Source organism: Lepidochelys olivacea (genome assembly GCF_965140295.1).
Source record: "Lepidochelys olivacea isolate rLepOli2 genome assembly, chromosome: 1".
NCBI lineage: Eukaryota > Metazoa > Chordata > Testudines > Cheloniidae > Lepidochelys > Lepidochelys olivacea.
In genome coordinates this window covers 214,250,984-214,278,908 of record NC_140411.1, presented here as the reverse complement: position 1 = coordinate 214,278,908, position 27,925 = coordinate 214,250,984, and the positions used below count along the sequence as shown (strand labels likewise).

Sequence of the window (27,925 nt, the reverse complement as noted above, 5' to 3'; positions counted from 1 at the left end):
CATTGTGAATGAGCCCAGAGATGCTACCGTACTTCCAAAGAAGGACATGCATTCAAGGTTGGGCACCATTCAATTCTAGAGACAGTCCAGAGAACAAAAACAATTAGCCTAATCAAAAGTATGGAGGGCTTTAGGGTCAGATTTTTGAAAGGTACTAAGGCTCCTAGAGATGCTTCAACAGGAGTTACGTACCTAAGCAGATAAAACACCTGATTATCTGCATCAATATGTGCCTAAATACCTTTGATCTAAGGGCCAGATTTGCAGAGAGTTTGAGCTCTTCAGTTTACACAGTGTGAAGAGGAAGCGAATGACAGAGGGTGGGGGAAACCCAGCCCTTTTCATTGCCAATGCAAAGGCAGAATCCATAACCTTGGGGTTCAGGTGTGGAATGGGGAAGTGACCGGACCATTGCTGGGACAGCAATGCTATCTCATGGCTGTATGGTGGTGGAACATGGTGATTCTCGTGCACAAGGTTGGATTAACAGACCAAGGAGGAGATTTCAATTAAAAAACCCAAAAACACTTTATTAGATGCACACAGTGGCTGGAAAGTACAGTATCCAAAATGCCAGTTCAGTCAGACAGATTCCAGCCCAGAAAGAGGGGATCACCCTAGTGACAGGCAGAGCCAACAAGGACATTGCAATCTCACTGCAGCCTTCCCAGTAACAGTGAGCAACCCCTATTGGTACCTGAGGAGACATCCCTCCCACCTTGTGCTGGCAGTGAATCCTCATACCACACCCTGGGGCCATTCCCTACTGGGCACTGGCAGCCCCCACAATGAGCTCTAAGAGTCCTTTGTAAACACACAAATCCTTTGGATAGTTTGCTATGCCAAGCAATTGGGCCAAGCACCAAGGAAGACACTGAATGAAAGGAAATGGAGTAGACACCTTTTGGGAGACCAGGGGAGGAAGAGGGTCCCAAACCCAGCGAGATGCCCCTCTCCAGGCTGACCGGTTTATCTGGCAGGGAAAAATGTTAGACAGGATCAGCCAGCTGGTGAGATCTGACAGAGGCAGGAAAGCTATAACCTAGCACAGGGGTGGCCAACCTGTGGCTCCGGAGCCCCATGCGGCTCTTCAGAAGTGAATACGCGGCTCCTCGTACAGGCACCGACTCCAGGGCTGGAGCTACAGGCGCCAACTTCCCAATGTGCTGGGGGGTGCTCACTGCTCAGCCCCTGGCTCTGCCCCAGGCCTTACCCCAATTCCACCCCTTCCCACCCCCTCCCCTGAGCCTATGCCCTCGCTCCTCCCACATGCCACAAAACAACTGATGGGGGGGGGGGGGGGAAGGAGGAGAGGTGCTGATTTGTGGCACTACCAGTGGGTGGGCGGTGAGGGAGCTCATGGGGGGCTGCTGACATATTACTGTGGCTCTTTGGCAGCGTACATTGGTAAACTCTGGCTCTTTCTCCGGCTCAGGTTGGTCACCCCTGACCTAGATTAACTCTTTCCAGCCCAGGGAGCAAGGCCACCCACCAAGTTCGGTCTCCACTCTTCTCATAAATACCTACATCTAGGAGCATGGGCATGAGAGGGAGACAGCAGAGAAAGGAGCGCTGAAGAGAAAGGCACTTCACCTCACAATGCCAAATACGTGTACTGCTCCGTGGAGTAAAGATACCTTTAGCCTCAGACAACCACTAGGTAGTTCTGCCTAGCTCTACCAGGTGGAACTGAAGGAGTGAGAGCACAGGGCTGGAGAGGCCAGACTATTTAAATATCCATTCTACAGCAATTTAGGGGAAAGAGGAATCTCCCATACTCCCCAGTCTGGAATGCACTGTGGCCAGGAAAAGCGGGCATTGCAGAAGGGGATCCTGGCACGGAGGAGGGGATTAGGGGTGGTGATCCCTGTGTGAAGGAAGGACTGCTGCCAGGGTATCTGTAGGTAGGAATGTGCCCTGTGGGGCAAAGGGATTGGACCATTGAGAGCAGGGGAATGCAGGCCATTGGTATGGGGGAGGAGAGGTATCAGGGGCCCACCCCACTCCAAGCCCCTCAGCGCGCAGCTTTGGCACGAGTGGTGTGACACTTCATACACAGTACGTGACCATCCAGAGGGAAGCAGCCATTCTCATCTGCCTCAATAGACAAGGGCCTCTCACAGTCCTGGGGAGGAGAAGATGAATGAAGTTCAGTGACAACTAAAACTAATGTGAATGAGATTGGGGGGGGAGGGGAGGAGAAGAGACAGATGCACATGGGGGACTCCCGTGGGAGGGTTGACAGGCTCGAGAACAGGACAATGCCATAGTGAGGCATGGACAGGAAATGGACATAGAGAAAACGGAGGGAGATTTGGAAGAGCGGCTGGTTACCTCGCACTTATAGCACTTCATATGGAAGTTCTTCTCCAAGGCCACCACACGCACGGTCTCATCCTTTCCGGGCTCTGGCATGATGGGCTCGGCACAGACTGAGCAGCGGGGGGCATACTTCCTGCAGCACACAGAGGAGAGGAGACACTGACAACAGCAGCCTTCCCAATGGGGATCCAGTCAAACAGTGCAGGAGAGCGGAGAGGCAGCCTGGTATGGAAGAGGGCCTCCCTGCAGCAAGGATGGCGGGGGGGGAGAGAGTGGCTCCCCTCTCTTGGGAGACTACCTACCTATGGGGCTGGCTCCTCCTCTGGCCAGAGGCCTCCTGCCTACCTGTGATAGTCATCCACACAGTGGGGCTGATTGGCCTGGTCCACAATGAAAGAGGCTCCCTCGAGTGGGGTCTGGCACACCACACAGGTGAAGCACTGGGGATGGTATGAGTTGCCTGTGGCTTTCAGCATCCGGTCTGTGATGGTTTGTTTGCAGACACTGCACTTCTCCAGGGTACCCTAGGGAGAGGAAAGAGCAAGTGAACCAGAGAGACAAGAGCCCAACCCAACAGTATCCCCAGGGTGGCACACTGGACAGGAGGGGCAGTCCTCCTTCAGGCAATTGAGGGAGGGGAGACTAGGGCAGGCCAACCACACAGGGCCCTGTGCCCACTGAGAGCACAGCAGCAACCCCATGCCCATTACCCTTCCAGCACAGCAATGCCCCAACACCCTGGGCCCCTTCATCACTCACAGCATAGCAGTCCTCACAGAAGGGCTTCTCGTCCACATTGTAGAACTGCTGCCCCTGCAGCTGCTTCTCACACTTGAAGCAGGTGAAGCACTCCACATGGAAGAGATGGTCAAGAGCACGTACAGCTGGCTGAGTTCGGGACAAGGGCCTCCGGCAGAGGCCGCACAGCTCTGCCACAGGAGGGGGGAGAGGGTTAGAGAAGGGGGATAGCCACCACAACCCAGACTGTAATACCCAGCTTCTCCATGGGGGGACCTCACTTGCCAGCACCCACCAGAAGTGGAGGCTTCTGCATGGGGTGGGTGCTCCATATCCTTCATGAGTTTCTGGGTTAGCATCTCCAGCTCCTCCACCTCTTTCATGGTCAGTGAAGTGTTTCCCCTGGGGGACTCTGAACCAGTGCCCACAGGAGCCCTGTGCTGCAGAAAGGCAGAGGAAGACATTCAGTGCCAGAGAGCATTTACTGGGGGACAGGAGCCTCCCTCCCTCCATGTTTGCACCCCCTTCCCCACTGGCACAGTATCTCTCAGGAGCACCCTGCAATGCCTGCCCCCTTCCCTGGTATCTCTGGGGAACACCCTTCTCCACATACTGCCTGCCCCCTCCCCTCAAATAAGATACAGTGAAGGCTCTTCCTTAGCTGATCCCTCTCAGATAGGAGTACTAACTTTCCTCACATTGGAGGGAACGCTGTTTCTCCCCCTCCCCGACACACTCCCTGTCACAAGCTATCTGAAGTGTGGCTCTGCTCCTTACCATGTCCTGTGGGGCAGCAGGCTGTCCTGTGGGACATGGCTTCTCCTGCACCTGAGGTCTCTCCCGCTGCTGGGCATAGGTGAAACTGGGAGGCTGGGGCCTTGGGGCCAAGCCCATAGCTGAAGGGGCTGTGAATCGGGTCTGAGCAGGGGGTGGGGCAGTAAATCTCATGGAGTTTGTGGGGACCCCAGAAGCACTGGCAGCTGGTTTGGATCCAAATTTGGGGGAGCTGGCAACCGGGGATGGAGTAAATTTGGGGGCAGGCTGGCCTGAGGTAAGAAGATGCGCAGATGGGGCTGGTGCTTTGGACTGCGTTGCTGTGGGGTCTCTACGTTGCAGTGGGGCTGCCCAAGGTGCTGGTGCAGGGACCACATCCACTTCAGATGGTTTTGGCATGAAGCCTCCACTGGGTTTTGGGGTGAACTTAGGGGGGAAAGAAGCAGGAGCTAGGGGATCTTTAGGCACAGCCATGATTTCTATATGGCCTTTCGGGGCAGGAGGTGTTTCCAGGGGAGCTGTGGATCCTGGAGACACCTGCAAGGAGAACAGATAGGGAGAACAGACAGCCAATCAGTATTATGAAGTGATAATCCACCATGCTTTGCAGGGAGTGTTAATGCACTTCAGTATAAGGTCCTTGGAGAGTCTGCATCACTGCTTGAGGCAATCCCCAACCTCAGACACACACTGAGCTCATCCACTCCCACAGACTGAGGGAAGGCTAGAGCTGCCCTTCTTTCTTCTCCCTGACTCCACATCCCACCTCATCTATCTGGCTAACCCTTCAATCCACTAAACATCCCTGACATCTCAGTTGCAGGACTGTTTTCCCCCCTTCCAGCTATGCTCCCTCTCCCTATGGTTTATCTATTCATTTCCTACTTCAGGAACAGCTCCAGCTACCCCTTCCCCCACCCCCACAATATCCCCATTCAGCCATCCCTTCTGACCCCACCTCACCCCTAGTGAAACCAGCCTACCACCCCTTCCCTTCAACATGATCCATCCAGAGAGCGCAATGTACCCTAGAGGGCAGCTCCACCCGGGATTTGAAGGGGTCATTCTTCTCCATGTCATCCAGCATTGAGGACAGTGAGTCAATCTCCAGATCAATGCTATTCATCTTCCCACGCACCTGTGTCATCAACCAATGGGGGAGGAAGGAGCAATAGGACATGTTACGTGACTCACCCCTATCAGGAACAGCTGCAAACCTGGGGTCATCCCTATCCAACCCCACAGTCCTCTGCTGCAATAGAATGCTGTGAGTCTTGGATCATAGCATAATCCTACAACTCATTTTGGTTGAGAGGCAAGCTGGAGGTGACGGTGGGGGTTAGGTGCATGCTGTGGGAGCACTGTGGGCAGTACAGAATGCAGGCCCAGACAGATGGTGCCACAGTAGTGACCTCTCCAGGAACAAAGCACTCTGAAAACACTGAGGAGGTGCCTGAAGTGAGAGCTTCTCTGCTCCCAGCATCTTCCCAGTGCTGAGGTGTGCGTGCAGAAGTGTTGACTCAAGGCCACACAGCCCTGCCAAGTGCCTGTATGTGTTCAGAACAGAGGGAACTAGAGTGGCCCACCTAAGAAAAGAACCCCAGACTAGCCATGGCTATACTTACCTGTGGGGCAGGTACCCCAGTCACAAGCCCCTCGTCAGCCATGGGGGGAGGGGGAGAAGGAAAAACCTCTTCTGGGGCTGGGGGGAAGGGCTCTTCGAATGGCGGTGGGGGCGGGGGGAAAGCACTGGTTGGGGAGATGACTGTCTCCTCTCCTGGAGGGGGCGGAGGTGGCAGTGGAAGTTCTGCAGGTAAGAACAAGGAAAAGAAAAAAAGGACAGGTTTTGACCATGCTTCTCCAGCAACACTCAGACAGAAGATCCAAGAGCTTGTCAGACCAGAGACACAAGAACTGTGAAACTATGGGGTCTCTAACTCTCATCCCACAGGGACCACAACCCTCACGAGCTTGGCATCACACAGACTATTCCCCAACACATTTGCCAGTGCATAGAAGACAAACAGCAATTGTGCACCTTGGAGAGTTACCATAGCATTTAATGTATTTTAGATGCAGACTAAGGTCAGAAGGGACAAACTGTGATCATCCAGTCTGATCTCCTGCACACTGTGATGGGGTGTGCATACCCCACACTGGGCCAGAAGGGATTAACACCACACTATGGGCAGAAGAATGATCCAAGTGCTATGCCAGTATAAAAGGGAGCAGCCCAGTCTGGACTGACTGATGGAGAGGGAGGACCTTGGTGGAGTCTCTAACTGGGAAGCCATCACAGCCCTTGCTTGCAGGAGCTAGAGATCTCAAGAACCAGACTGGATATCTGTGACCAATGAAGCCCCAGGGATTTACCTGTGCTGAAGAGCCCAAAGACCCTGATAGCCTATGGACTACAGCTTCAGAAAGCATGGCAGAAAGTGACTCAAGGAGGGTGAGCAAGTGATATCCCCACCTGTGTGAGGTCAGCATGTTTCGTTGGGATTCCCCACTGACCCAGTGGTGGTCCACTTTGCCACTGATAGGGCCCTGGGTTGGGGTCTGGTGGAGTTGGGTGGGCCCAGGCCCCCCTACCTGGGCTGCCACACCCCTGGTAGCAGCCCCTTGGATAATGGCTGCTAGGCCATGCGACCCTGAACCCAAGGGCTGCTGCTTTCACTCTGGCTCTTGGACCTCTATGTGGTGAGGTATGAGACAGTCAGGTAGACAGTAACCGCAGTGTCCACACACCCACTATCCACCCTGGCAGGGGAAGGGGTGTGCATATACCACCATGCATGTTTGCCCTTATTTAAATATCTCCCTTCCCAGCCATTTTGTCCTCTCTCCTCATTCTCCTGCACATGCTTCTCCAGTGCCTGATCCTCTCCCACTAGCAGGTGGCTTCCCATTTCCTCTCTTACTCCTACATAGCAGCTTCCATTAGGACAGGTTAGAGTGCCTATTCCTCATTTTCCAGTACCTTTTCAAGCACCCAGGCTTTTTGCAATGAAGAGCCTAGAAGGCTAAATAGATCAAGTCCAAGCAGATATGACCATATAACCTGCCAGCAAGTACACATGGATGACAGGTTTGGGAACCGGTGCATTAGACCAGTGATTGTCAACCCTAGCTACATGTACCCCTGGGCGTATGCAGAAGTCTTCCAGGGAGTACATCAACTCCTCTAGATATTTGCCTAGTTTTACAACAGGCTACATAAAAAGCAATAGCAAAGTCAGTACAAACTAAAATTTCATACAATGAGTTGTTTATACTGCTCTATGTACTTACACTTCAGCATAATATTTATATTCCAGTTGATTTTCTAATCATATGGTAAAAATTAGAAAGCAAGCAATTTTTCAGTACTAGTGTGCTATGACTCTTATATTTGTGTCATTTTGTTAAGCAGGCAGTTTAAGTGAGGTGAAACTTGGGGGTACACAAGACAAATCAGACTCCTGAAAGGGGTACAGTAGTCTGGAAAGATAGCCTAATGCAGTGGCTCTCTATCTGGCCCATCACACAAACCAGACACTAGGGTGCTGTTGTAGGCCGCTATTCTTTTTCTGGTAGCTGAAAGAAACATTGACTTTGGGGTTAAAGTTTTCCATGCCTGGTCTCCACAAGGCCTTGAGAAACTTACCAGACACCTTCTTGACAGAGGTAGAGAAGAAAGAGGAAGGGACCCATAAGTCCAGGGATCGTGCTCTGGTGAAAAACTCCATTCCCCTCCAGTTGTTGAGGTTCTTATGAGGCAGATGTCCTCAAGCCAGCAGAGCTCAGATAAACCTGTACCCTCTTCTCCTCCCCACCTTCTACAAGAGAATAGAACTCTCCTTGCATTCTCTCCTCCCCTCAACCCAAAGCTACAAAGGCTTCTGGCTCCTGCTAGGAAAGGGAAGGCATCCACTATTATATCCCTTACCCGAAATCCACTGTGTCTATTGCTGCTTATAGTTACCCCTGACTAGCAGCATGAAATTGACCTGATTATTGTCCATTCCACTGCTGGATACAGAACTCTGAGCAGAAGCAGCAGAAGTGAAACTTTCTAGCCTTGTTGGTTTTGACTTGCTGCTGCTTGGGGAAGTTAGACTCAACCATCAGCAATATGCTGGATCACATTTGAGAGGTTCTCTTCAAAACTACAAGGGATAGGATACACCTTTTCTTAAGATTTCCTTTTAGCCAAGGTGCACCGTGAATTTGGTTTCAGAGTAACAGCCGTGTTAGTCTGTATTCGCAAAAAGAAAAGGAGTACTTGTGGCACCTTAGAGACTAACATTTATTTGAGCATAAGCTTCCGTGAGCTACAGCTCACTGAATTTCCACTGAATGCATCCGATGAAGTGAGCTGTAGCTCACGGAAGCTTATGCTCAAATAAATGTTAGTCTCTAAGGTGCCACAAGTACTCCTCTTTTCGTGAATTTGGTGTTATGCAGACTTGCTCTCAAGCCGCTCTCATTCTCCAAATTTCTGCCTTCATTTAAAAAAAAAAAGTTTAACTGTTATGGTTGCAAAGAAAACCATGAAGATGTGATACAAACATAACCATAGCAGCATGGTCTGCTCGAGTTTACAGAGAGCCCAAAACAAGAACTCAGGGATGTGGGCACTGCCCATTCACCTAAGCCAGGGGTGGCCAACCTGTGGCTCCGGAACCACATGCAGCTCCTTGTCTAGGCACCGACTCCAGGGCTGGAGCTACAGGCACCAACTTTCCAATGGGCTGGGGGGTGCTCACTGCTCAACGCCTGGCTCTGCCACAGACCCTGCCCCCACTCCACCCCTGAATCTGCAGTGCCCTTGCTTCTCCCTTCTACCATCCCAAAGGCTCCTGCTTGCCATGAAACAGTTAATCGGGAGGTGCTGATTAGGGGCTGCTGATGTATTACTGTGGCTCTTTGGCAATGAACATTGCCAAAATTCTGGCTCCTTTTCAGCCTCAGGTTGGCCAACCCTGATCTAAGCATCTGTTAAAGTATCAATCGGTATTGAAGTTAACTGTCACTGTTAGCTCTTTCACTGCTCAAAGTATGTAAAAAACAAAAGGATCTACTCTGAGTGACAAGCTCATTTTGGCACCACAAGTTAGTAGATACCATTTGTTTTTTCCCCTCCCTGTTCAAGGAGCGGGACCCACTGCACCCAGAAGAGCTCATGGAAGGAGCCAGGTACAGAAAGCCCAGTGGAACACGTGATCATATTCTGAACATCTGCATAGTCTATTGCTAGAACCATCTCATTTTCTCCTCAAGAGGGCAGAGCTTATTTTTCTAGCTAGAGCATGAGAAAGTACCACCACCTTCACCCCGAACCTGCAATTTGACCCCCAACTCAGGGAAAGCTTCCTGCTTGCCACCAGCAAATGGAATTTTCAAACCTTGGTTTCTGCATGCGTGCACACACCGCCCCCGCAACTGAATGGAAAGTTCAAGCAAAGTCCATTTAGCTGTTTCAACTGGAGAAGGAAAGATAATGCTGGAAGATTGAATGCAAAAAGAAAATAGTTGCTCAAACACCACAAAGCAGTTTGCAAAATGGAACCAAGATCTGCCAGGATGGTAGGTGTAGTACCAGGACAGATTATGAATTAGCCACCAAAATGGCTTCATACCATTATTCATAAAAGATTAATTGGTTAGTTACTGCACCTACACTAGCTTGATCTTAATCCTAAATAGTAGATATGAAAGAATTCTTATAGCAATATTTACTTGCCATGTTGCATAGAAGCAGCATTTTCTCTTCCCATTTAACATTATACTACTAGTGTTTTTTGTGTACTACTAGTTGAGTCTGTCTGTGCAGCATGGCTGAGTTTCATAGACTTTAAGGCCAGAAGAGACCATCAAATCATCTAGTCTGACCTCCTCTATAAAAACAGGCCACAGAAGTTGATACAGTTAACACTGCATTACTTGATTTTGTATTTAGTTTCCACATTAACATGGTATTTTTTCTTTACTCTCTCTCCATAACACAAAGGCAGTGTCTCTCCACAATTAAGCTTCAAAATTCACAAAACCAATCTGCATGAAGTCTGTCTTTGGCCTCTTGCCCTTCGACTTTTGTTGCAAGTTTGAATGAATCAGAGAGGAAATTTATAGACAGGGAAGTTACGTGAAAAAAGCTTCCTAGAATATCAGGATTGAAAGGGACTTCAGGAGGTCATTTAGTCCACCCCCCTGCTCAAAGCAGGGCCATTCCCAAACTAAATCATCCCAGCCAGGGCTTTGTCAAGCCTGACCTTGAAAACCTCTAAGGAAGGTGATTCCACCACCTCCCTAGGTAACCCATTCCAGTGCTTCACCACCCTCCTAGTGAAAACGTTTTTCCTAATGTCCAACCTAAACCTCCCCCACTGCACCTTGAGACCATTACTCCTTGTTCTGTCATCTGCTACCATTGAGAACAGTCTAGATCCATCCTCTTTGGAACCCCTCCCCCCTCTTCAGGTAGTTGAAAGCAGCTATCAAATCCCCCTTCATTCTTCTCTTCCGCAGAAGAAATAATCCCAGTTCCCTCAGCCTCTCCTCATAAGTCATGTGCTCCAGGCCCCTAATTACTTTTGTTGCCCTCCATTGGACTCTTTACAAGAAGGATGTGGAAAAATTGGAGTGTGGGGTGCAAAACTGGACACAGTACTCCAGATGAGGCCTCACCAATGTCGAACAGAGGGGAATGATCATGTCCCTCAATCTGCTGGCAATGCCCCTACTTATACAGCCCAAAATGCCATTAGCCTTATTGGCAACAAGGGCACACTGTTGACTCATATCCAGCTTCTCACCCACTGTAACCCTTACGTCCTTTTCCGCAGAACTGCTGCCGAGCCATTCAGTCCCTAGTCTGCAGCAGTGCATGGGATTCTTCCGTCCTAAGTTCAGAACACTGCACTTGTCCTTTTTGAACCTCAGATTTCTTTTGGCCCAATCCTCTAATTTGTCTAGGGCCCTCTGTATCCTATCCCTACCCTCCAGCATATCTACAACTCCTCCCAGTTTAGTGTCATCTGAAAACTTGCTGAGGGTGCAATCCACGCCATCTTCCAGACAATTAATGAAGATATTGAACAAAACCGGTCCCAGGACCGACCCTTGGGGCACTCCGCTTGATACCAGCTGCCAACTAGACATGGAGCCATTGATCAATACCCGTTGAGCCCGACGATCTAGCCAGCTTTCTATCCACCTTATAGTCCATTCATCCAGCCCATACTACTTTAACTTGCTGGCAAGAATACTGTGGGAGATTGTGTCAAAAGCTTTGCTAAAGTCAAGGAATAGCGCATTCACTGCTTTCTCATCCACAGAGCCAGTTATCTCATCATAGAAGGCAATTAAGTCATTCCTGACTAACCTGTCCTTGGCAAATCCATGCTGAGTGTTCCTGACCACTTTCCTCTCCTTCAAGTGCTTCAGAATTGATCCCTTGAGGATCTGCTCCATGATTTTTCCAGGGACTCAGGTGAGGCTGACTGGCCTGTAGCTCCCCATATCCTCCTCCTTCCTTTTTTCAGGATAGGCAATGCATTAGCCTTTTTCCAGTGGTCTGGGACCTCCCCCGATCACCATGAGTTTTCAAAGATAATGGCCAATGGCTCTGCAATCACATCCGCCAACTCCTTTAGCACCCTCAGATGCAGAGCATCCGGTCCCGTGGACTTGTGCTCGTCCAGCTTTTCTAAATTGTCCCAAACCACTTTTCTCTCCACAGAGGGCTGGTCACCTCCTCCCCATGCTGTGGTGCCCAGTGCAGCAGTCTGGGAGCTGACCTTGTTCGTGAAAACAGAAGCAAAAAAAGCATTGAGTACATTAGCTTTTTCCACATCCTCTGTCACTAGGTTGCCTCCCTCATTCAGTAAGGGGCCCACACTTTCCTTGGCTTTCTTCTTGTTGCCAACATACCTGTAGAAACCCTTCACATCTCTTGCTAGCTGCAACTCCAAGTGTCATTTGGCCTTCCTGATTTCTCTCCTGTATGCCTGAGCAATATTTGTATATTCCGCGCTGGTCATTTGTCCAATCTTCCACTTCTTGTAAGAGTCATTTTTGTGTTTAAGATCAGCAAGGATTTCACTGTTAAGCCAAGCTGGTCGCCTGCCATATTTACTATTCTTTCTACACATCGGGATGGTTTGTTCCTGTAACCTCAATAAGGATTCTTTAAAATACAGCCAGCTCTCCTGGACTCCTTTCCCCCTCATGTTATTCTCCCAGGGGATCCTGCCCATCAGTTTCCTGAGGGAGTCAAAGTCTGCTTCTGAAGTCCAGGGTCCATATTCTGCTGCTCTCCTTTCTTCCCTGTGTCAGGATCCTGACCTCGACCATCTCATGGTCACTGCCTCCCAGGTTTCCATCCACTTTTGCTTCCCCTACTAATTCTTCCCTGTTTGTGAGCAGCAGGTCAAGAAGAGCTCTGCCCCTAGTTGGTTCCTCCAGCACTTGCACCAGGAAATTGTCCCCTACATTTTCCAAAAACTTCCTGGATTGTCTGTGCACTGCTGTATTGCTCTCCCAGGAGATATCAGGGTGATTGAAGTCTCCCATGAGAACCAGGGCCTGTGATCTAGTAACTTCTGTTAGATGCCAGAAGAAAGCCTTGTCCAGCTCATCCCCCTGGCTTGGTGGTCTATAGCAGACTCCCACCACGACGTCACCCTTGTTGCTCACACTTCTAAACTTAATCCAGACACACAGGTTTTTCTGCAGTTTCATACCAGAGCTCTGAGCAGTCATACTGTTCTTACATACAGTGCAACTCCCCCACCTTTTCTGCCCTGCCTGTCCTTCCTGAACAGTTTATATCCATCCATGACAGTACTCCAGTCACGCGAGTTATCCCACCAAGTCTCCGTTATGCCAATCACATCATAATTCCTTGACTCTGCCAGGACTTCCAGTTCTCCCTGCTTGTTTCCCAGGCTTCTTGCATTTGTGTATAGGCACTTGAGATAACTTGCTGTTTGTCCTGCTTTCTTAGTATGAGGCAGGAGCCCTCCCCTCATGCGCGCTCCTGCTCCCTCCTGGTATCCCACTTCCCCACTTACCTCAGGGCTTTGGTCTCCTTCCCCCGGTGAACCTAGTTTAAAGCCCTCTCCTCACTAGGTTAGCCAGCCTGCTTGCGAAGATGCTCTCCCCTCTCTTCGTTAGGTGGAGCCCAATCCTCTCCAGACTCTTAAGGTCTGGAGAGTATTGGGTGTTTTATAATCACCCTGCCATTTTCAAGCAGCCATCTTGTTTGGACAGGAACACAGACATCTAGTGGCCAAAGAGAAAGCTGGAAGCCAGCAATACACAAGATCTAGTCCCAGCCTTGTCACAATAGGTGGGCCCTAACAAGGCACCTTTGGATTTATACAGCTCCTTTCCAAGGACTCACTATGTGATTTACAAACAGCCAGACTCCAGAAAAAGGGAGTTTCACAGTCCACGGAGTGTATATCCCTGTTTCCCAGCTGGGGAAAAAGGGTCTGAAGCAGTGCCTTGTCCAAGTGTGCCCATGGCAGAAATGGGAACACAAAGGTCTCTTGACTCCCAGTTCAGAGATTAATAAATAAAGCCACGTTGCCTATTATGAAAGTCATTTTACCTTTCAGCATCAGTTTCCTCCTCAGTAAAATGGGGAGAACAGCTACCTCACAAAGCAGTACTAAGGATTCAAGTCTATCCAATCTTCATGTTTGTGCAGAATTTTGAACACACTGAAATAGGACTCCACAGCAGAGAAATGGATAGATAAGAATATATATAGTGAGCACCCATCTTCACTGAAGTTAGAGTAGTGTTTAAGAAAGTTTTAACCAGTCCAATTAAAAGTCCCCTTCCTGCTCAGGTTTTGCTGTTTAGAGAACTAGTGAAAATTGTGACACTAGTCACCAGAGTCTCCTAAGCTAGACAGGGCCTGAATTCCCAGACAAAAGAAATAAGCACGGAGGGAGAAAAAAAACAAACAACAAAAAACCTTCCATTTTTTCCCCAGAGGGAAAGCATTTCAGGCCTCCTTTATCCCCGATAAAGTAACAAAGAAAGTGTACAAAGCTCATTTTTCACCACGTTTTGCAGGTCTACTTTAAAAATGTAACCTTGAGTTTCCCAGCATGTACCACCCTTTAAAAAAAAAATACAATATTCTGTTCAAGTTCTTCCCTCCCCACAGCCCGAGCCCAGGGCTATAGTACTGCATCAGGAACATAACCCAATGAAGTAGCATCGGATATAGACAACAGCTCAACCACCATCTATCCAGTCACCTCCATGCAGCAAAGCACCACCGTGGGGCATTGAGATCACTACTTACTCAGAAGGAAGAAAGCACATCCCCAATTTTCTTATCCTCCCATTAAGCAACTGCCCCATTCTACTCCTACTTAGTATTCACAACTGGACAACACCACAGCTTCCTAAAGCCGGATGAAGAGCAGCTACAGGATAGGCTGCTACCAACCTAATGTTTCCCAATGTAGTCAGTGTCTTTTACTGCAATGACAGACCACACACTGCAAGCCATCATCTCCACAGACATTCTGAGCTGGCTGCAGCACACAACTTGCATATACCTGAAGAGATACCGAAGCCACAGAGGGCTGAATTCAGGAACAGGGACTGAGCATTTCAGTAGGGCAAATTAACAGAAGAAACTCAGAAGGCAAGAGAAAAAGTTCCTTATCTCAGTTCCTCATTCTGACTACCAATGAAAAGCTAGTGGGGGCCTAATCCTGCTCTCATTTTACCAGTGGAGTACGGTCGGGAACAGCACTGAAGTCAATGCAGATACACTGCCAAAAAATGGAGGGGGGGGCCACACACAGCAAGTTTTCCCATTACCACCTATCTCCTCTGTGGCTGTGTGTCTTAACCAGGAATTAAAGATGGTGTTAGAACATCAGTTAGGCTGCCTGCTAGACTAACTTGGCCAGCTAGCGAACATTAAAGTTGACATTATCTTGTCTACACTACCTTTTAGAAGATGGTGGCTAACATCACACCACCTATCCTAGTCGAGACAAACCCAGTGACACTGTGGTGATATACAGAGATGTCAAGAAGGAGAATGTGGGTAGTAAGGACACTCCTAGTGGCTTGTGCTGGCCAGGTCTAGCATGGGGGCTAAATCACCAGGTGGTCTTAGGGGAGTGAAAAGGGCCCCAACAGGGATCAAAAGCTAAAGTAAAAGCTATATTTGCACCAGAACCCTGCCCAGAAAACACAAACAACAACAACAACAAAAAATACCACACACCCCCCACAAGAGAAAACAAAACCCAGGGAGGCAAACTGCTACGTCTCACTTCCTGTTTATGGCAGCTCCCATCTGTCCCCGCAACTACTCCAGCCACTCAGGCAGGGTATGCACAATGGTGAAATGGCAGGAAGTGAGTGAGACCAAAGGGGAAGAGCTTTCACAATCTGAGACAAGCTACAGAGTGAGGTAAGGGATGAATCACAGATATGGAAGACAGTGTGAGCCATCCCACAGTGAGCCAAGCTGGGGGATTCTTCCCTGCAATATAACTGCCCCCTACACTGATATTTATGGTATTCCTACAGACTCTGGTGAGAGACCAGAATCTCTCTGCCCCCTTTCCTCTTGGGGAGGAAGATGCTATGCATGCCTAGATCAAAGTGATCAGAATAGTTTCCTCCTGTTTCCCCCTCCCCCCTCCCCCAACACACACACCCCTTTGTAGCTCGCTCTGGAGTCCTGCCACCCTCCCAGTGTGAGCACCCATCTATTCTTCGTAGCAAGTTGCTTATTCATTGTTTAGACCAGGCACAGACCATATGCACTGAGAATGCAGGAATGCACATAAGCTCCCACAGATGGAGCAAGTAATAAGTTATGGATATCACATACCTTCAGCAAGCAAAGGTGCTGCAGCTGGTGGGATCTCCCCCACTTTCCCTATCCGAGCACATTGGGCACCAGCCCCAGAAGGCTGGGGCAGTGGCAGATCTGAGGCACTCCCAGGTACAGCACCCCCAGCCTTGAATGGGTTCATTTTGGGCTTAGGGGCAACCACTGGTGCAAACTTCTTCTGCGGGTTGTAGAAAGTTGGGGTGGAAATATTGATGCTGACTGTGGAAGTCATGCGAGTCCCCGGGCTACCAGATGATGCCATCTTGCTGCTGGCTGCTCAGCACCTGGGGGCCAGGAGGAGAGTGGAGACACAGACATGAGATCAGACATGACCCTGCAAGGGAAAACAAATCTGGAGAAAGGCATAGCAGGAAACAGAATTGGAGGGTGGGTGCACCTGAGTGAGATTTGAGGGACATGAGTAGAGCTTGGATGCCCCCAGGACTGGGAGACATATGTTTTGAAGTAAGAAATACTGTCTAACCCAGAGGCAAACCCTTAACAAGTGCTTCTCCCTGGGATGCAGGGGAGGAACAACTGGCCAAAGCACCAATAAACTCTCTCCACCTTCAGCCCTTTGCTGAATGGGATTAACAAACATGGAGGGGTCGGGGGGGGGAGGCAGTAATTATAAACTGAGAGAAGGACAAAGCTGGGATCAATGCAGAAGAGAACTGCTCGAGAAGCCAGCCTTCTGCAGATGGCTCAGATCCCCACACTGGAGCCCCCCCCCCCCCCCCAAGAGGCAGCTTTAGCATCTCTCACATCACACTACCACCCATAAGCTCGGGGCTTCAGGAGGGTGTGTCACCACTGCATCCCCACCAACTCTGTCTGTCCACCTCTCCCAATCCTCTCCTCACAACCCCACCCCCATCCTTTTACCTGTAGACCCTCAGCCCTCTCTGGTCGGGGGGAAGCTCCGACAGCTGCAGCACAAGCAGAACAAAGGGAAGCCTGGGCGATTCCATAAGGTCACACATTCCCCAGCCAAGCCCTTTGTCTTGCTGTCATTTCTGTCTTGCTGTCCCTTCCTGTCATTGTAGCAATAAGCAAGAGCTCCTACAGTATCCTCAATGGCCGCAACGGCTGCCTGCCCTGCCCCCGCCCCTTCCTGCAGGAAGCAGCTCCTGGATCCAGCCAGCCTCACTAACACATTCCTAGAGTCATTCCCTCCCAGCCCCTGCTGTATAGAGCAGGAGCGAGCAAACTTTTTGGCCTGAGGGCCACATTGGGTTTCCAAAATTGTATAGAGGGCCGGTTAGGGGAGGCTGTGTCTCCCCAAACAGCCAGGTATGGCCTGGCCCCTGCCTCCTATCAGAACCCCCTTCTCCCCCCACTCCAACGGCTCCCCCAGGACTCCTGCCCCATCAAACCCCCCTGCTCCCTGACTGCCCCCGGACACCCCACCCCTGACTGCCCCCTGCCACCCCATCCAACCCCCCCATTCCTGACTGCCCCCCCAGAACTTCTGCCCCATCCAACCCCCCTGTTCCCTGCCCTTGTCTGCCACAACCCCTATCCACACCCCCCAAACTCCCCTGCCCTCTATCCAACCCCCACTCCCCCCTTACCGTGCTGCCTGGAGGCCGGTGGCTTGCGGCGCTACAGCCGCGCCACCCAGAGCACCGGGTCAGGCCATGGCTCTGCAACCGCGCTGCCCGGCCGCCCAGAGCATTGTGCCAGTGGCTTGGGGCAGAGGCTGCAGGGGAGGGGGGAACAGCAGGGGAGGGGCCGGGGACTAGCCTCCCGGGCTAGGAGCTCAGGGGCCATGCAGAAGGGTTCCACGGGCCATAGTTTGCCCACCTCTGGTATAGATGCTGCCCTAAAGCCAGCCCATCCATGGCCTGGCCTCAGGGTGCAGCATAGCACAGCACGCAGCACTTTCCTGTTTGCCGCAGAATGTGCTCACAGGTCCATCCTACCAATGGTGTCTTCCTAGGGTCTAGCTCAGTGGTTCTCAAACTTTTGTACTGGTGACCCCTTTCACATAGCAAGCTTCCAAGTGCAACCCCCCTCTTATAAATTAAGAATACTTTTATAGATTTAACACCATTATAAATGCCAGAGGCAAAGCAGGGTTCCCAGCAAGGTTGATACCTCGCAACCCCCCTGAAGGGTCCCGACCCCTAGTTTGAGAATCTCTGGTCTAGCTAGAGTACAGCAAGCTGCATATTTCCACTCCCAGGATCAGGGCCCAGCCATGTCCTGAAAAGCAAGTTCTCTAAGGCTTGTATGTGGCGAACTTGGAACTCCCTGAAACACTCCCCATCTCCTGCCTCATCCTCCCCCCACCCCCCAAACCACCACTCATGTTGCCCTCAGGATGTTTCCAAACTCACAACAGCCAGGAGCTATTGACAATCTCCTGATAAGAGCCCAGATGTCTAAGATTTCTCCCCATGCTGGTATCCAGGCCAGAGAGGCACTAAGTTTATCATGCTGACCGCACACAGTAATGCTCCCAATGGTAGAGAGGCAAGTATGCCAGCATTTGGACTTAGTTTGTTTTGAACAACATTCTTCTACAGTGCCTGCTGCTGCACTGTCAGCATGGATGATGATGGGCTGCTGTAACAACAGGACGTCCTCCTGCAGCTATTCCACAGTGCTGCTATCACTGAGGAGACATACGTGGGCCACTTACCCATACAAGTTCTCGAAGTTGTGGGGTACCGATACCTCAGATACTGTATTTGAGTTAGTTGTTATATTGGAACCAATCCTCACCAGCCCTCCCTCTCCCCCTATATCATACTTACATCCAGCTGAGGGTCAGGGAGGGAAGAAGAATCATCAGCATTGACTAAGGGCAAATCTATACTGGCAATGTTAAAGCACTACCCCGAGCAAGAAAGTTGCAGTGCTGTAAAGTGCCAATGTAGACAAGCCCTAAGTGTCTGAAACCACAAGACCTTATTTTTCCCCCCAAGGTCAGGCACTGGGCATATCAACCATCCATAAGGGTGCTGGGGAGTAGATTACCCAATGTTAAGCCCAGAAGGGGCCTTACCATCTGTCAAGGTTCCTTCCCCCCTCTGAACTCTAGGGTACAGATGTGCGGACCTGCATGAAAAACCCCCTAAGCTTATTTTTACCAGCTTAGGTTAAAACTTCCAAGGTACAAACTATTTTACCTTTTGACCCTGGACCTTATTGCTGCCACCAAGCATTTAACAAATATAACAGGGAAAGAGCCCACTTGGAAAAGTCTTTACCCCGAAAATCCTCCCAAACCCTACACCCCCTTTCCTGGGGAAGGATTGATAAAAATCCTCGCCAATTTGCATAGGTGAGCACAGACCTAAACCCTTGGATCTTAAGAACAATGAAACAACAACCAGGTTCTTAAAAGAAGAATTTTAATTGAAGAAAAAGTAAAAGAATCACCTCTGTAAAATCAGGATGGTAAATACCTTACAAGGTAATCAGATTCAAAACAGAGAATCCCTCTAGGCAAAACCTTAAGTTACAAAAAGACACAAAAACAGGAATATACATTCCATTCAGCACAACTTATTTTATCAGCCATTTAAACAAAACAGAATCTAACGCATATCTAACTAGATTGCTTACTGACTTTTTACAGGAGTTCTGACCTGCATTCCTGCTATGGTCCCAGCAAAAGCAACACAGACAGAGCTAACCCTTTGTCGCCCCCCCCCCCCCCCCCGCCAGCTTTGAAAGTATCTTGTCTCCTCATTGGTAATTTTGGTCAGGTGCCAGCGAGGTTATCTTAGCTTCTTAACCCTTTACAGGTGAAAGTTTTTCCTTTGGCCAAGAGGGATTTAAAGATGTTTACCCTTCCCTTTATATTTATGACACCATCATTATTGGGACCTTCCGCATAACAGATCATAGACTCTCACCCAGTGATTCTGCTTCTAACTAATTTCCACTTGAGATATCAGGCATATCATTTTGAAAGATATCCAGTCTTCATTTAAAGACACCAAGTGATGGTGAATACACTATGTACTCTGGTAAACTGTTCCAATGGTTAATTACCAGCCACTGGGTCTTGTTATGCCTTTACGGGCTAGTTTAAAGTGTCCTCCGACATGAAAAATCCTCTCCCCTTGTCGGCACTTGAAGATGACATCCTAGTCACCTCATGATCATACTCTATAATGGGGCTGGTCTTTATAGAGATGGATTGTGGGACATCTGCTGCTTCATGCAGATACCTTAGTTTCATTACCAGCAGCTGTTCCCATCTCCCTGACCCCAGAGCAGTCCTTTTCCCCATATACTCTCTCTAGCCCAAAGCCTCTCTCTCCTCACAGCAGCCTCCCTCCTACAGCTGCCCCTGTCTGTCCCAAGTTCTGCTTAAAAAACAGCATGAAGGCATATCTTCTGTTTGTCCATCAGCCACCCTATAGCCTAGAGGGAAGGGAAAACGGAGATGTCAGGGACTGGCCTTCCTCTCCTCCCCCTATCCATGCTATGGTTCCGCCACAGTTCTACTGGTATCCATCAATCCTGACTTGCAGCTCCCCGATTATGAAATGTGCATTAACAGGGTCCTGTTACTCAAGCATACCAAAAAAACAAAAAGTACTGAGGGTGTGTCACTAGGCAAGCCTGAGCCTAAATTAGTTATCAGACCTCCCCCAAAGAAAGATATTTCCTGACATCTACATCAATGAGAAGATGTAGCCACAGATCCATGTAGCCGTAGAGGCTAATGACACCAAAGCCTCAAGCAAGGGCTATGTATGACCTGTCTCTACTGATTAGGGGCAGAAATTGAGATTTAGATCCTTTCACTGGCCATAGTTGCACTGGTTACATGAAAGCAACCCATTTTAAGGCATCACAGACTGCTCTGTTTTCTATGCAAGTGCTGTAGACCCCTGACCTAAACCATACCTACTCAGTGACCCACCAACTCTGGGAAGGGAAACTAACCAACTCTGTCTTAGGCTTCTGCCTCCATGGGCCAGTCTCCAGTGCATCCCACTCTCAAGTAGGGAAGGGAACATGGAAAGAGAGACCCACCCTAACATCCTCCAAAATTATTCCTTCCCTATGAAGCAGCGGTTCGTGACCCTATTTTTATGGGGTCGCCAGGGCTGGCTTAGACTTGCTGGGGCCCGGGCCAAAGCCCAAGCCAAAGCACACAGGGCTGAAGCTGCAGCCTGAGGGCTTTAGCCCTGGGTGGTAGGGCTCAGGTTATAAGTCCCATGCCTAGGGCTGAAGCCCTTGGGTTTTGAAACTCAGGTGGGCTCAGGCTTCAGTCTCCCCATCCTGAGGTCGTGTAGTAATTTTTGATGTCAGAAGGGGGTCACAGTGCAATGAAGTTTGAGAACCCCTGTTATGTAGGATATCAATTCAGACCAAGCAGGGAGTATTGGGTGGGAGGAGGGGTAATGTTTTAGAATTGCCACAATGCAGTAACTCTGGCAACTGCACCCACAGAGTCACAGGCCTCCTCCAAATGGAAAGTGGAGAAAGGGGATGTGCTATTAAAAATATGAAGTGAAAGAATCAAGCTGATTTACAAAAAACCCAAAAACTGAAGGATTTTGTTTTGTTTTTAATTAAACAAAGAGCCACATGCATTTCCACCCCTTCAAACTCTGGTTAATCCTGCAAAGTTTGCTTGGTTGGCAAAAAAAAGTTACAGAGCCCCAGCAACAAAGTCATTTATTTTTCAAGCAGCTAGTGTTTCCCTGTTCAACCACCACCCCCATTCTTTTGCCCAGTGACCCCCACTTCCCTTCCCCCACCAGTAAATTCATTCCAGTCACTAAACCCTGCATGTAAATTGTAGTCAAGAATCGGACCGGGGAAAGGGGAACTTTCAAAGCTACGAGCCAGGCCTGGAGTCAATCTGTAACAAACACATAACTAAATACCGCCCCCCGGTCTTCCTCTCTGCACAGCAGGAAAGGAACATGCAAACATATTTCAGACTCCAGGCAGTCACAAATTTGCAGGCACAAGTATCTTCAGATCCCCGCCCAGGAAGGCAGAGGAGAAATGAAGCAGTTCCCAAAAGTGTTACGGGTTCTTTCCCCACCTAAGCACATCTGGAAAAGGCTCTAGAGCGGGTCTCACACACACTAGAAGAATGTCTCAACTCAAACCAGCCAGCGGAGCCCCTTCTCCTCCCCCTCCCCCCATTGCTAAACCTTTACAAAGGAAAGGAGGCGACTTGGAAAATATTTCATTTTGATGGGGAGGGGAGGAACGTACCCAGCTAAAAGTTGGCAAGTAGTTTGTCAGGCTTTCAAAAAGTTGAGGCTCCCACGGAAAATAAGTCGGGGACACAGACACGTCAAACCCATAAATTTAACGCTAAATACGGTCCCAAGCTGTGCAACCAGCATAAACCACAAAACACAACAGCAAGTTCAGCCTCTCATCCGCAGTGGGTGTGGTAGGAAATTGGGGGGTGGGGTTCCCTGATGAACAAACATGCATTTAGTTTCGGAGCATAAAGCTACAATAAAACTAAGAGGCAAGAGCTTCCCCCAGGACAAGCTCTTCTCCAAGGGGAGCGTGGGGGAGAGGACTCACCTTTGGAGAGAAGTTCAGGAAGAGAAGGGTGGCGTCCCTTGGACTAAAAGTTTGCTGCTGCTTGTAAAGTCTCTAGTGCTGCTGGAACACAAGCCCAGCTTCACTCCTTCCACCCCGTAGCTGAGCGTCCTGCTCTCTCCGCCCCCTGCGCTCCACTCTGGACTTGCTTCAGTCTCATGTCTGCCAAAAAGGGGCGGGGGGAGGAAGAGGAGTGGCTCTAGGTAGAGTTACCAGGCCTAAGGACTTCCCTAACATCTAGCAAAAAGGCCTCGCCCAAGCGAAGCTGTTTGACCATAAAAGGAGAGAGGCTATGTGAACAGCTGAGCTCACTCACCAGGGAATGTGGCAATGAGGTAACGGGGGAGGATGAATTCACTAGACAGGGCTGTTGGGGGGAAAACAGCAACTCTCCCACTCTTAAAATCAGCATCTCATTATCTTTCCCCCTTTCCCTCTGTGTTTTCAAGGGATGGAGGTGTTAGTTTTCTGTCCTATTGCTGCTTATGGAAGGCCCATATTTCATACCCTTTCTGCTTTCTTTCTATTCCTGGATTTTCTCTTCCCCCCACCCCCCGAGATTTGTCAGGCCTCTTAATCCTGCTTCCCAGCCCCTTCCAATCCACTCCTGTCTTCTTCCCCCCAGCCCCCAGCTCAGTCAAAGCCCCTCAGTTTAGGCTTCCCCCTGCTGGCTTGTGTTTTATCTCTTGCTCCAGAATAGGAACTGCCTCCTTCTTTTTCAGCAGCTGGTGTTTTCCCTGTGTCAACCCCCACCCCATTCCTTCACCCAGTGACCCCCACTTTTCCCTCACCCACCAGTGACTTCATTTCCACTAAACCCTACATGTAAGGAGAAACTTGGCAGTTCTGGTGAGTCAGGGTCCCTCTCAGTCTCTTCCCCACCCCCTCCCCACAGCAACCAGCTGCAAGAGAATGTGACTCAGACTTTCCTAATCCTACAGGCACTGTTTTTTTAAAAAAACAACCAAACCCACAATACTGCAAGTAATGTAATTCCTCATTTACTCAGTACTGGACAGGACCTTATCCCAAACCCCAGCACCCAAACAGACCACTTAACTCCCTGGTGACATGCTCTCACAGGCCACACAGCTCTACTGATGCCCCTCACTCCTAACATAGCCATGATGCAATCCTCTGGCTATTCCAGTTTTGTGCTTTGCAAATTGTACCTACTGATCTGTAGGATCCACATTATTCCCAAATCCATTCCAGTATTACCTATTAGGTTTTGTTTTTAATCTGAGCATGGATACCGTGTTTAATACTGTACCTCACACAGAAGAAGATCTGGTCCCTGCATCAAGGAGTTTAAAATAGAAATTTCCTATCTTTGGTGTTCTCTTTCCCTGAGCCCTTCTTTTTGCAGGGCAGCCTCCCTAAACCTATTGCTTCCAAGTAGGGAGCCAAGGGGGAATTCCTGTTCTTTATGTAATCACCATACTTTCACCTTGGAATCTGGCCATGATATTGAGCTTTCTGCTCTCCTGTTGCCAAATTTCCAGAGGTTACTTACTCTTTGCAATGCTCAGAGGATTTAGGAAATATCTACACTGGGGTATTTATTCACCTATTACACTGATGTAGCTGCCACAGTGCACACCCCTAGTGGTGCATGGGACTTTCATTGGTGCAGCTTGTCTGGGGTAAAAGGCACTAGTTCAAATCCCAGTTTACACTGGTACAAAGTGTCTGAACTAGGGATTTGTACTGATGCAGCTATGTTGGTGTAGCTACAAGAGTGTCTAAAAACTCTAACACAGACAAACCCTTAATTGTACATGTCATGTGAAACATGACACCTCCACTATTGTGTAGCCTGAGCAAGTCACTGCATTTCTCTGTGCCTCAATTTTCCTGTTGGTGAAATGGGACTAACTATACTGATTATCTCTTATACAAGTGCTGAGTATTGTTATTATGATACTACAAGTGCAGACATGTCAGGAGACCCGTTTACAATCTGGTTGTCCCCAGACACAGTTCATGCACCATGTGATTTTGTAGGATATATGAGCTAGCTATGATAACAGAGTTCCAGCCCAAACTGCTCTGGCTGCAAGAGCATAGAACCCAGTGTGGTGGTGACAGTGTGATCTAGTGCATTAGGGCACTGGACTAAGACTCAGGAGATATGAGTTCTATTACTGGCTTTGCTGGTGACCGATTTTGAGCATGTTACTTTCCATTTGTTTAGTCTTCCACCCTTTGTCTGTCTCATCTGCTTAGACTCAGCTCCTCAAGGCCAGGATTGCCTTGTACTATGTACCATGCTTAGCACAATGGGGCCATAATCTCATTTGGTTCTCAAGGCACTACTGGAATATGAATAATCTATATAATAAAAGCTTCCAGGAATATTGATCTGGAGCCTAAAACATCTGTTGAGTCCATGTGAAGTTATACAAGCAGCTACAGGTGTGGTCGAGATCTCACTTTGTTCAGAATACCACCAATTTCAATCATCACTGGGTTTTTCAGTCTGTTACAATCTTATTTTTAAATTCTCAGCCATTTTGTCCTTAAGAATTATAATCGTGCAGTGTACATTACAGTAAGGCATGTATCTATGCAATATTGAATGTCCTACACCAGTGTTGCATGCAGTGTTGTTGTAGCCATGTTGGTCTCAGGATATTAAAGAGACAAGGTGGGTGTGAGGTCATATCTTTTATTGGATCAGCTTCTGTTGGTAAGAAAGACAAGCTTTTGATCTTACACAGAGCTCTTCTTCAGGTCTGAGAAACTACAGTAACTCAAAATGTCACAGCTAAATACAAGGTTTGAACAGATTATTTAGCATAAGTAGTTAACACATATTTCAAGGGACCATTCACAGTGAAGTGGCCCGTTAACATCCCTACAGTCACAGGGAGGAAAAGAAGAGGGAGGAGGGTTAGTGGGTTACAGATTGTTGTAATAAGCCATAAATCCGGTGCCTCTATTTGAGGGGTGGGCAAACTTTTTGGCCTGAGGGCCGCATCGGGTTTCTCAAATTATATGGAGGCCTGGTTAGGGGAGGCTGTGCCTCCCCAACCAGCCAGGCATGGCCCGGCCCCGCCCCCTATCCAACCCCCCCTGCTTCTCACCCCCCCCCCGGGACTTCTGCCCTATCCAACGCCCCCTGTTCCCTGAAGGCCCCCCGGGGACCCCTGCCCCATCCACCTCCCCTGCTCTCGGTCCCCTGACAGCCCCCGGACCTCCCACCCCTAACTGCCCCCTGCTGCCCCACCCAACCCCCCCCTTCCTGACTGTCCCCCCTGGGACCCCTGCCCCATCCAACCACCCCTTCTCCCTGACCACTCCCGGACCTCTCGCCCCTAACTGCCCCCCACCCCTAACTGCCCCCCACCACCCCATTCAACCCCCCTCTCCTTCCTGACTGCCCCCCCGGGACCCCTGCCCCATCCATCCCCCCTGCTCCCTGTCCCATGACCGCCCCCCGCCGTCCCATCCAACCCCTCCTCTCCTTCCTGACTGCCCCCCCCAGGAGCCCTGCCACCATTCAACCCCCCTGTTCCCCGCCCTCTGACCGCCCCAACCCCTATCCATGCCCCTGATCACCCCCCAAGCTCCCCTGCCCTCTATCGAACCCCCCCAGCTCCCTGCCCCCTTACCGCAGGGGGTTGGACTAGATGACCTCCTGAGGTCCCTTCCAACCCTGATATTCTATGATTCTATGAGAGCGAGAGCAAGGGCAGGGCCTTGGGGGAAGAGACGGAGTAGGGGTGGGGCACCCCCAGGGAAAAATAAAAGTCAGCACCTATGATGTGATCGACTTCTCTGGTGGACTGTCATTGTTTGGTGAAGGCAGTAGGTGTATATCCCAGACTTTCTCCCCAGAGCATCTACCAGAGAAGATAGCATGATGGAATGAGCCACCCAAATACCCCCAAGAGAACATGGTTCAATACAGAAATACCCACCTCCTGATTGCACACCCCTTGTTGTCAACTACTACCTCACACTGGAACCCCTGCAGGGTATCAAACAGCTACAACCCATACTTGATGGGGACCTCATCCTGAAAACAATTTTTTCTGAACCCCATCTTCTGACCTTCAAACAACCCCCCAGCTTCTCCAAGGTCATCATCAGAAGCAAGCTCCCCACAGACCAGCAAAAAGAAAAGGAGTACTTGTGGCACCTTAGAGAGTAACAAATTTATTAGTGCATAAGCTTTCGTGAGCTATAGCTCACTTCATCAGATGCATTCAGTGGAAAATACAGTGGGGAGATTTATGTACACAGAGAACATGAAACAATGGGTGTTACCATACACACTTAATGAGAGTGATCAGGTAAGGTGAGCTATTACCAGCAGGAGAGTGGGGGGGGGGGGAAAACGGGGGATGGACGGATGACCTTTTATAGTGATAATCAAGGTGGGCCATTTCCAGCAGTTGACAAGAACCTGTTGGGAACAGTACGGGCGGGGGGCAGGGAATAAACAAGGGGAAATAGTTTTACTTTGTGTAATGACACATCCACTCCCAGTCTTTATTCAAGCCTAAGTTAATTGTGTCCAGTTTGCAAATTAATTCCAATTCAGCAGTCTCTCGTTAGAGTCCGTTTTTGAAGTTTTTTTGTTGAAGAATTGCCACTTTTAGGTTTGTAATCGGTGACCAAAGAGATCGAAGTGTTCTCTAACTGGTTTTTGAATGTTACAATTCTTGACATCTGACTTGTGTCCATTTATTCTTTTACGTAGAGACTGTCCAGTTTGGCCAATGTACATGGCAGAGGGGCATTGCTGGCACATGATGGCATAGATCACATTGGTAGATGTGCAGGTGAATGAGCCTCTGTTAGTGTGACTGATGTGATTAGGCCTTATGATGGTGTCCCCTGAATAGATATGTGGGCACAGTTGGCAATGGGCTTTGTTGCAAGGATAGGTTCCTGGATTAGTGGTTCTGTTGTGTGGTGTGTGTTGCTGGTGAGTATTTGCTTCAGGTTGGGGGGCTGTCTGTAAGCAAGGACTGGCCTGTCTCCCAAGATCTGTGAGAGCGATGGGTCGTCCTTCAGGATAGGTTGTAGATCCTTGATGATGCGTTGGAGAGGTTTTAGTTGGGGACTGAAGGTGATGGCTAGTGGCGTTCTGTTATTTTCTTTGTTGGGCCTGTCCTGTAGTAGGTAACTTCTGGGTACTCTTCTGGCTCTGTCAATCTGTTTCTTCTCTTCAGCAGGTGGGTATTGTAGTTGTAAGAATGCTTGATAGAGATCTTGTAAGTGTTTGTCTCTGAGGGGTTGGAGCAAATGCGGTTGTATCGTAGAGCTTGGCTGTAGACAATGGATTGTGTGGTGTGGTCTGGATGAAAGCTGGAGGCATGTAGGTAGGAATAGCGGTTAGTAGGTTTCCGGTATAGGATGGTGTTTATGTGACCATCGCTTATTAGCACCGCAGTATCCAGGAAGTGGATCTGTTGTGTGGACTGGTCCAGGCTGAGGTTGATGGTGGGATGGAAATTGTTGAAATCATGGTGGAATTCCCAAGGGTCCAGATGATGAAGATGTCATCAATGTAGCGCAAGTAGAGTAGGGGCATTAGAGGAAGAGAGCTGTGGAAGCGTTGTTCTAAGTCAGCCATAAAAATGTTGGCATACTGTGGGGCCATGCAGGTACCCATAACAGTGCCGCTGATTTGAAGGTATACATTCTCCCCACAGACCAGGACACACC

The 27,925-nt window shown here is 49.4% G+C and overlaps 2 protein-coding genes across 5 annotated transcripts in view; one reads left to right on the top strand and one right to left on the bottom strand.

Annotated features, from left to right (window-relative positions):
- Positions 1-509: 509 nt before the first annotated feature.
- ZYX (zyxin) lies at positions 510-22,377 on the bottom strand. Of its 4 annotated transcripts, none has more exons than XM_084623978.1 (10): positions 22,226-22,377; positions 15,698-15,984; positions 5,460-5,641; positions 4,862-4,972; positions 3,838-4,371; positions 3,356-3,500; positions 3,082-3,251; positions 2,668-2,846; positions 2,335-2,455; positions 510-2,125 (listed from the first exon to the last, which is right to left on the bottom strand). In XM_084623978.1, exons 2-10 carry the CDS (start codon positions 15,960-15,962, stop codon positions 2,015-2,017), a joined length of 1,818 nt encoding a protein of 605 aa, XP_084480104.1. In that variant the 5' UTR covers positions 15,963-15,984; positions 22,226-22,377; the 3' UTR covers positions 510-2,014. The 4 variants fall into 4 exon arrangements, with proteins under 4 accessions (XP_084480104.1, XP_084480106.1, XP_084480105.1 ...); XM_084623980.1 differs by lacking the exon at positions 22,226-22,377 and adding an exon at positions 21,902-22,028; XM_084623979.1 differs by lacking the exon at positions 22,226-22,377 and adding an exon at positions 16,586-16,789.
- Positions 22,378-22,484: 107 nt separating this feature from the next.
- FAM131B (family with sequence similarity 131 member B) overlaps positions 22,485-27,925 on the top strand; it is a 140,853-nt gene continuing 135,412 nt past the window's right edge. Inside the window, exon 1 of the mRNA XM_084624022.1 lies at positions 22,485-22,578. The gene's annotated coding sequence lies outside the window, so the exon portion shown is untranslated. The remainder of the gene's footprint in view (positions 22,579-27,925) is intronic.

Excerpts from the sequence above, each read along its gene's own strand:
- ZYX (XM_084623978.1), bottom strand. The coding sequence starts at position 15,962 with ATGGCATCATCTGGTAGCCCGGGGACTCGCATGACTTCCACAGTCAGC. Across the intron at positions 5,642-15,697 it reads AGCACCTTTGCTTGCTGAAG|AACTTCCACTGCCACCTCCG; the intron begins GTATGTGATATC and ends TCTTACCTGCAG. Across the intron at positions 2,456-2,667 it reads TGTGTGGATGACTATCACAG|GAAGTATGCCCCCCGCTGCT; the intron begins GTAGGCAGGAGG and ends TGTGTGCTGCAG.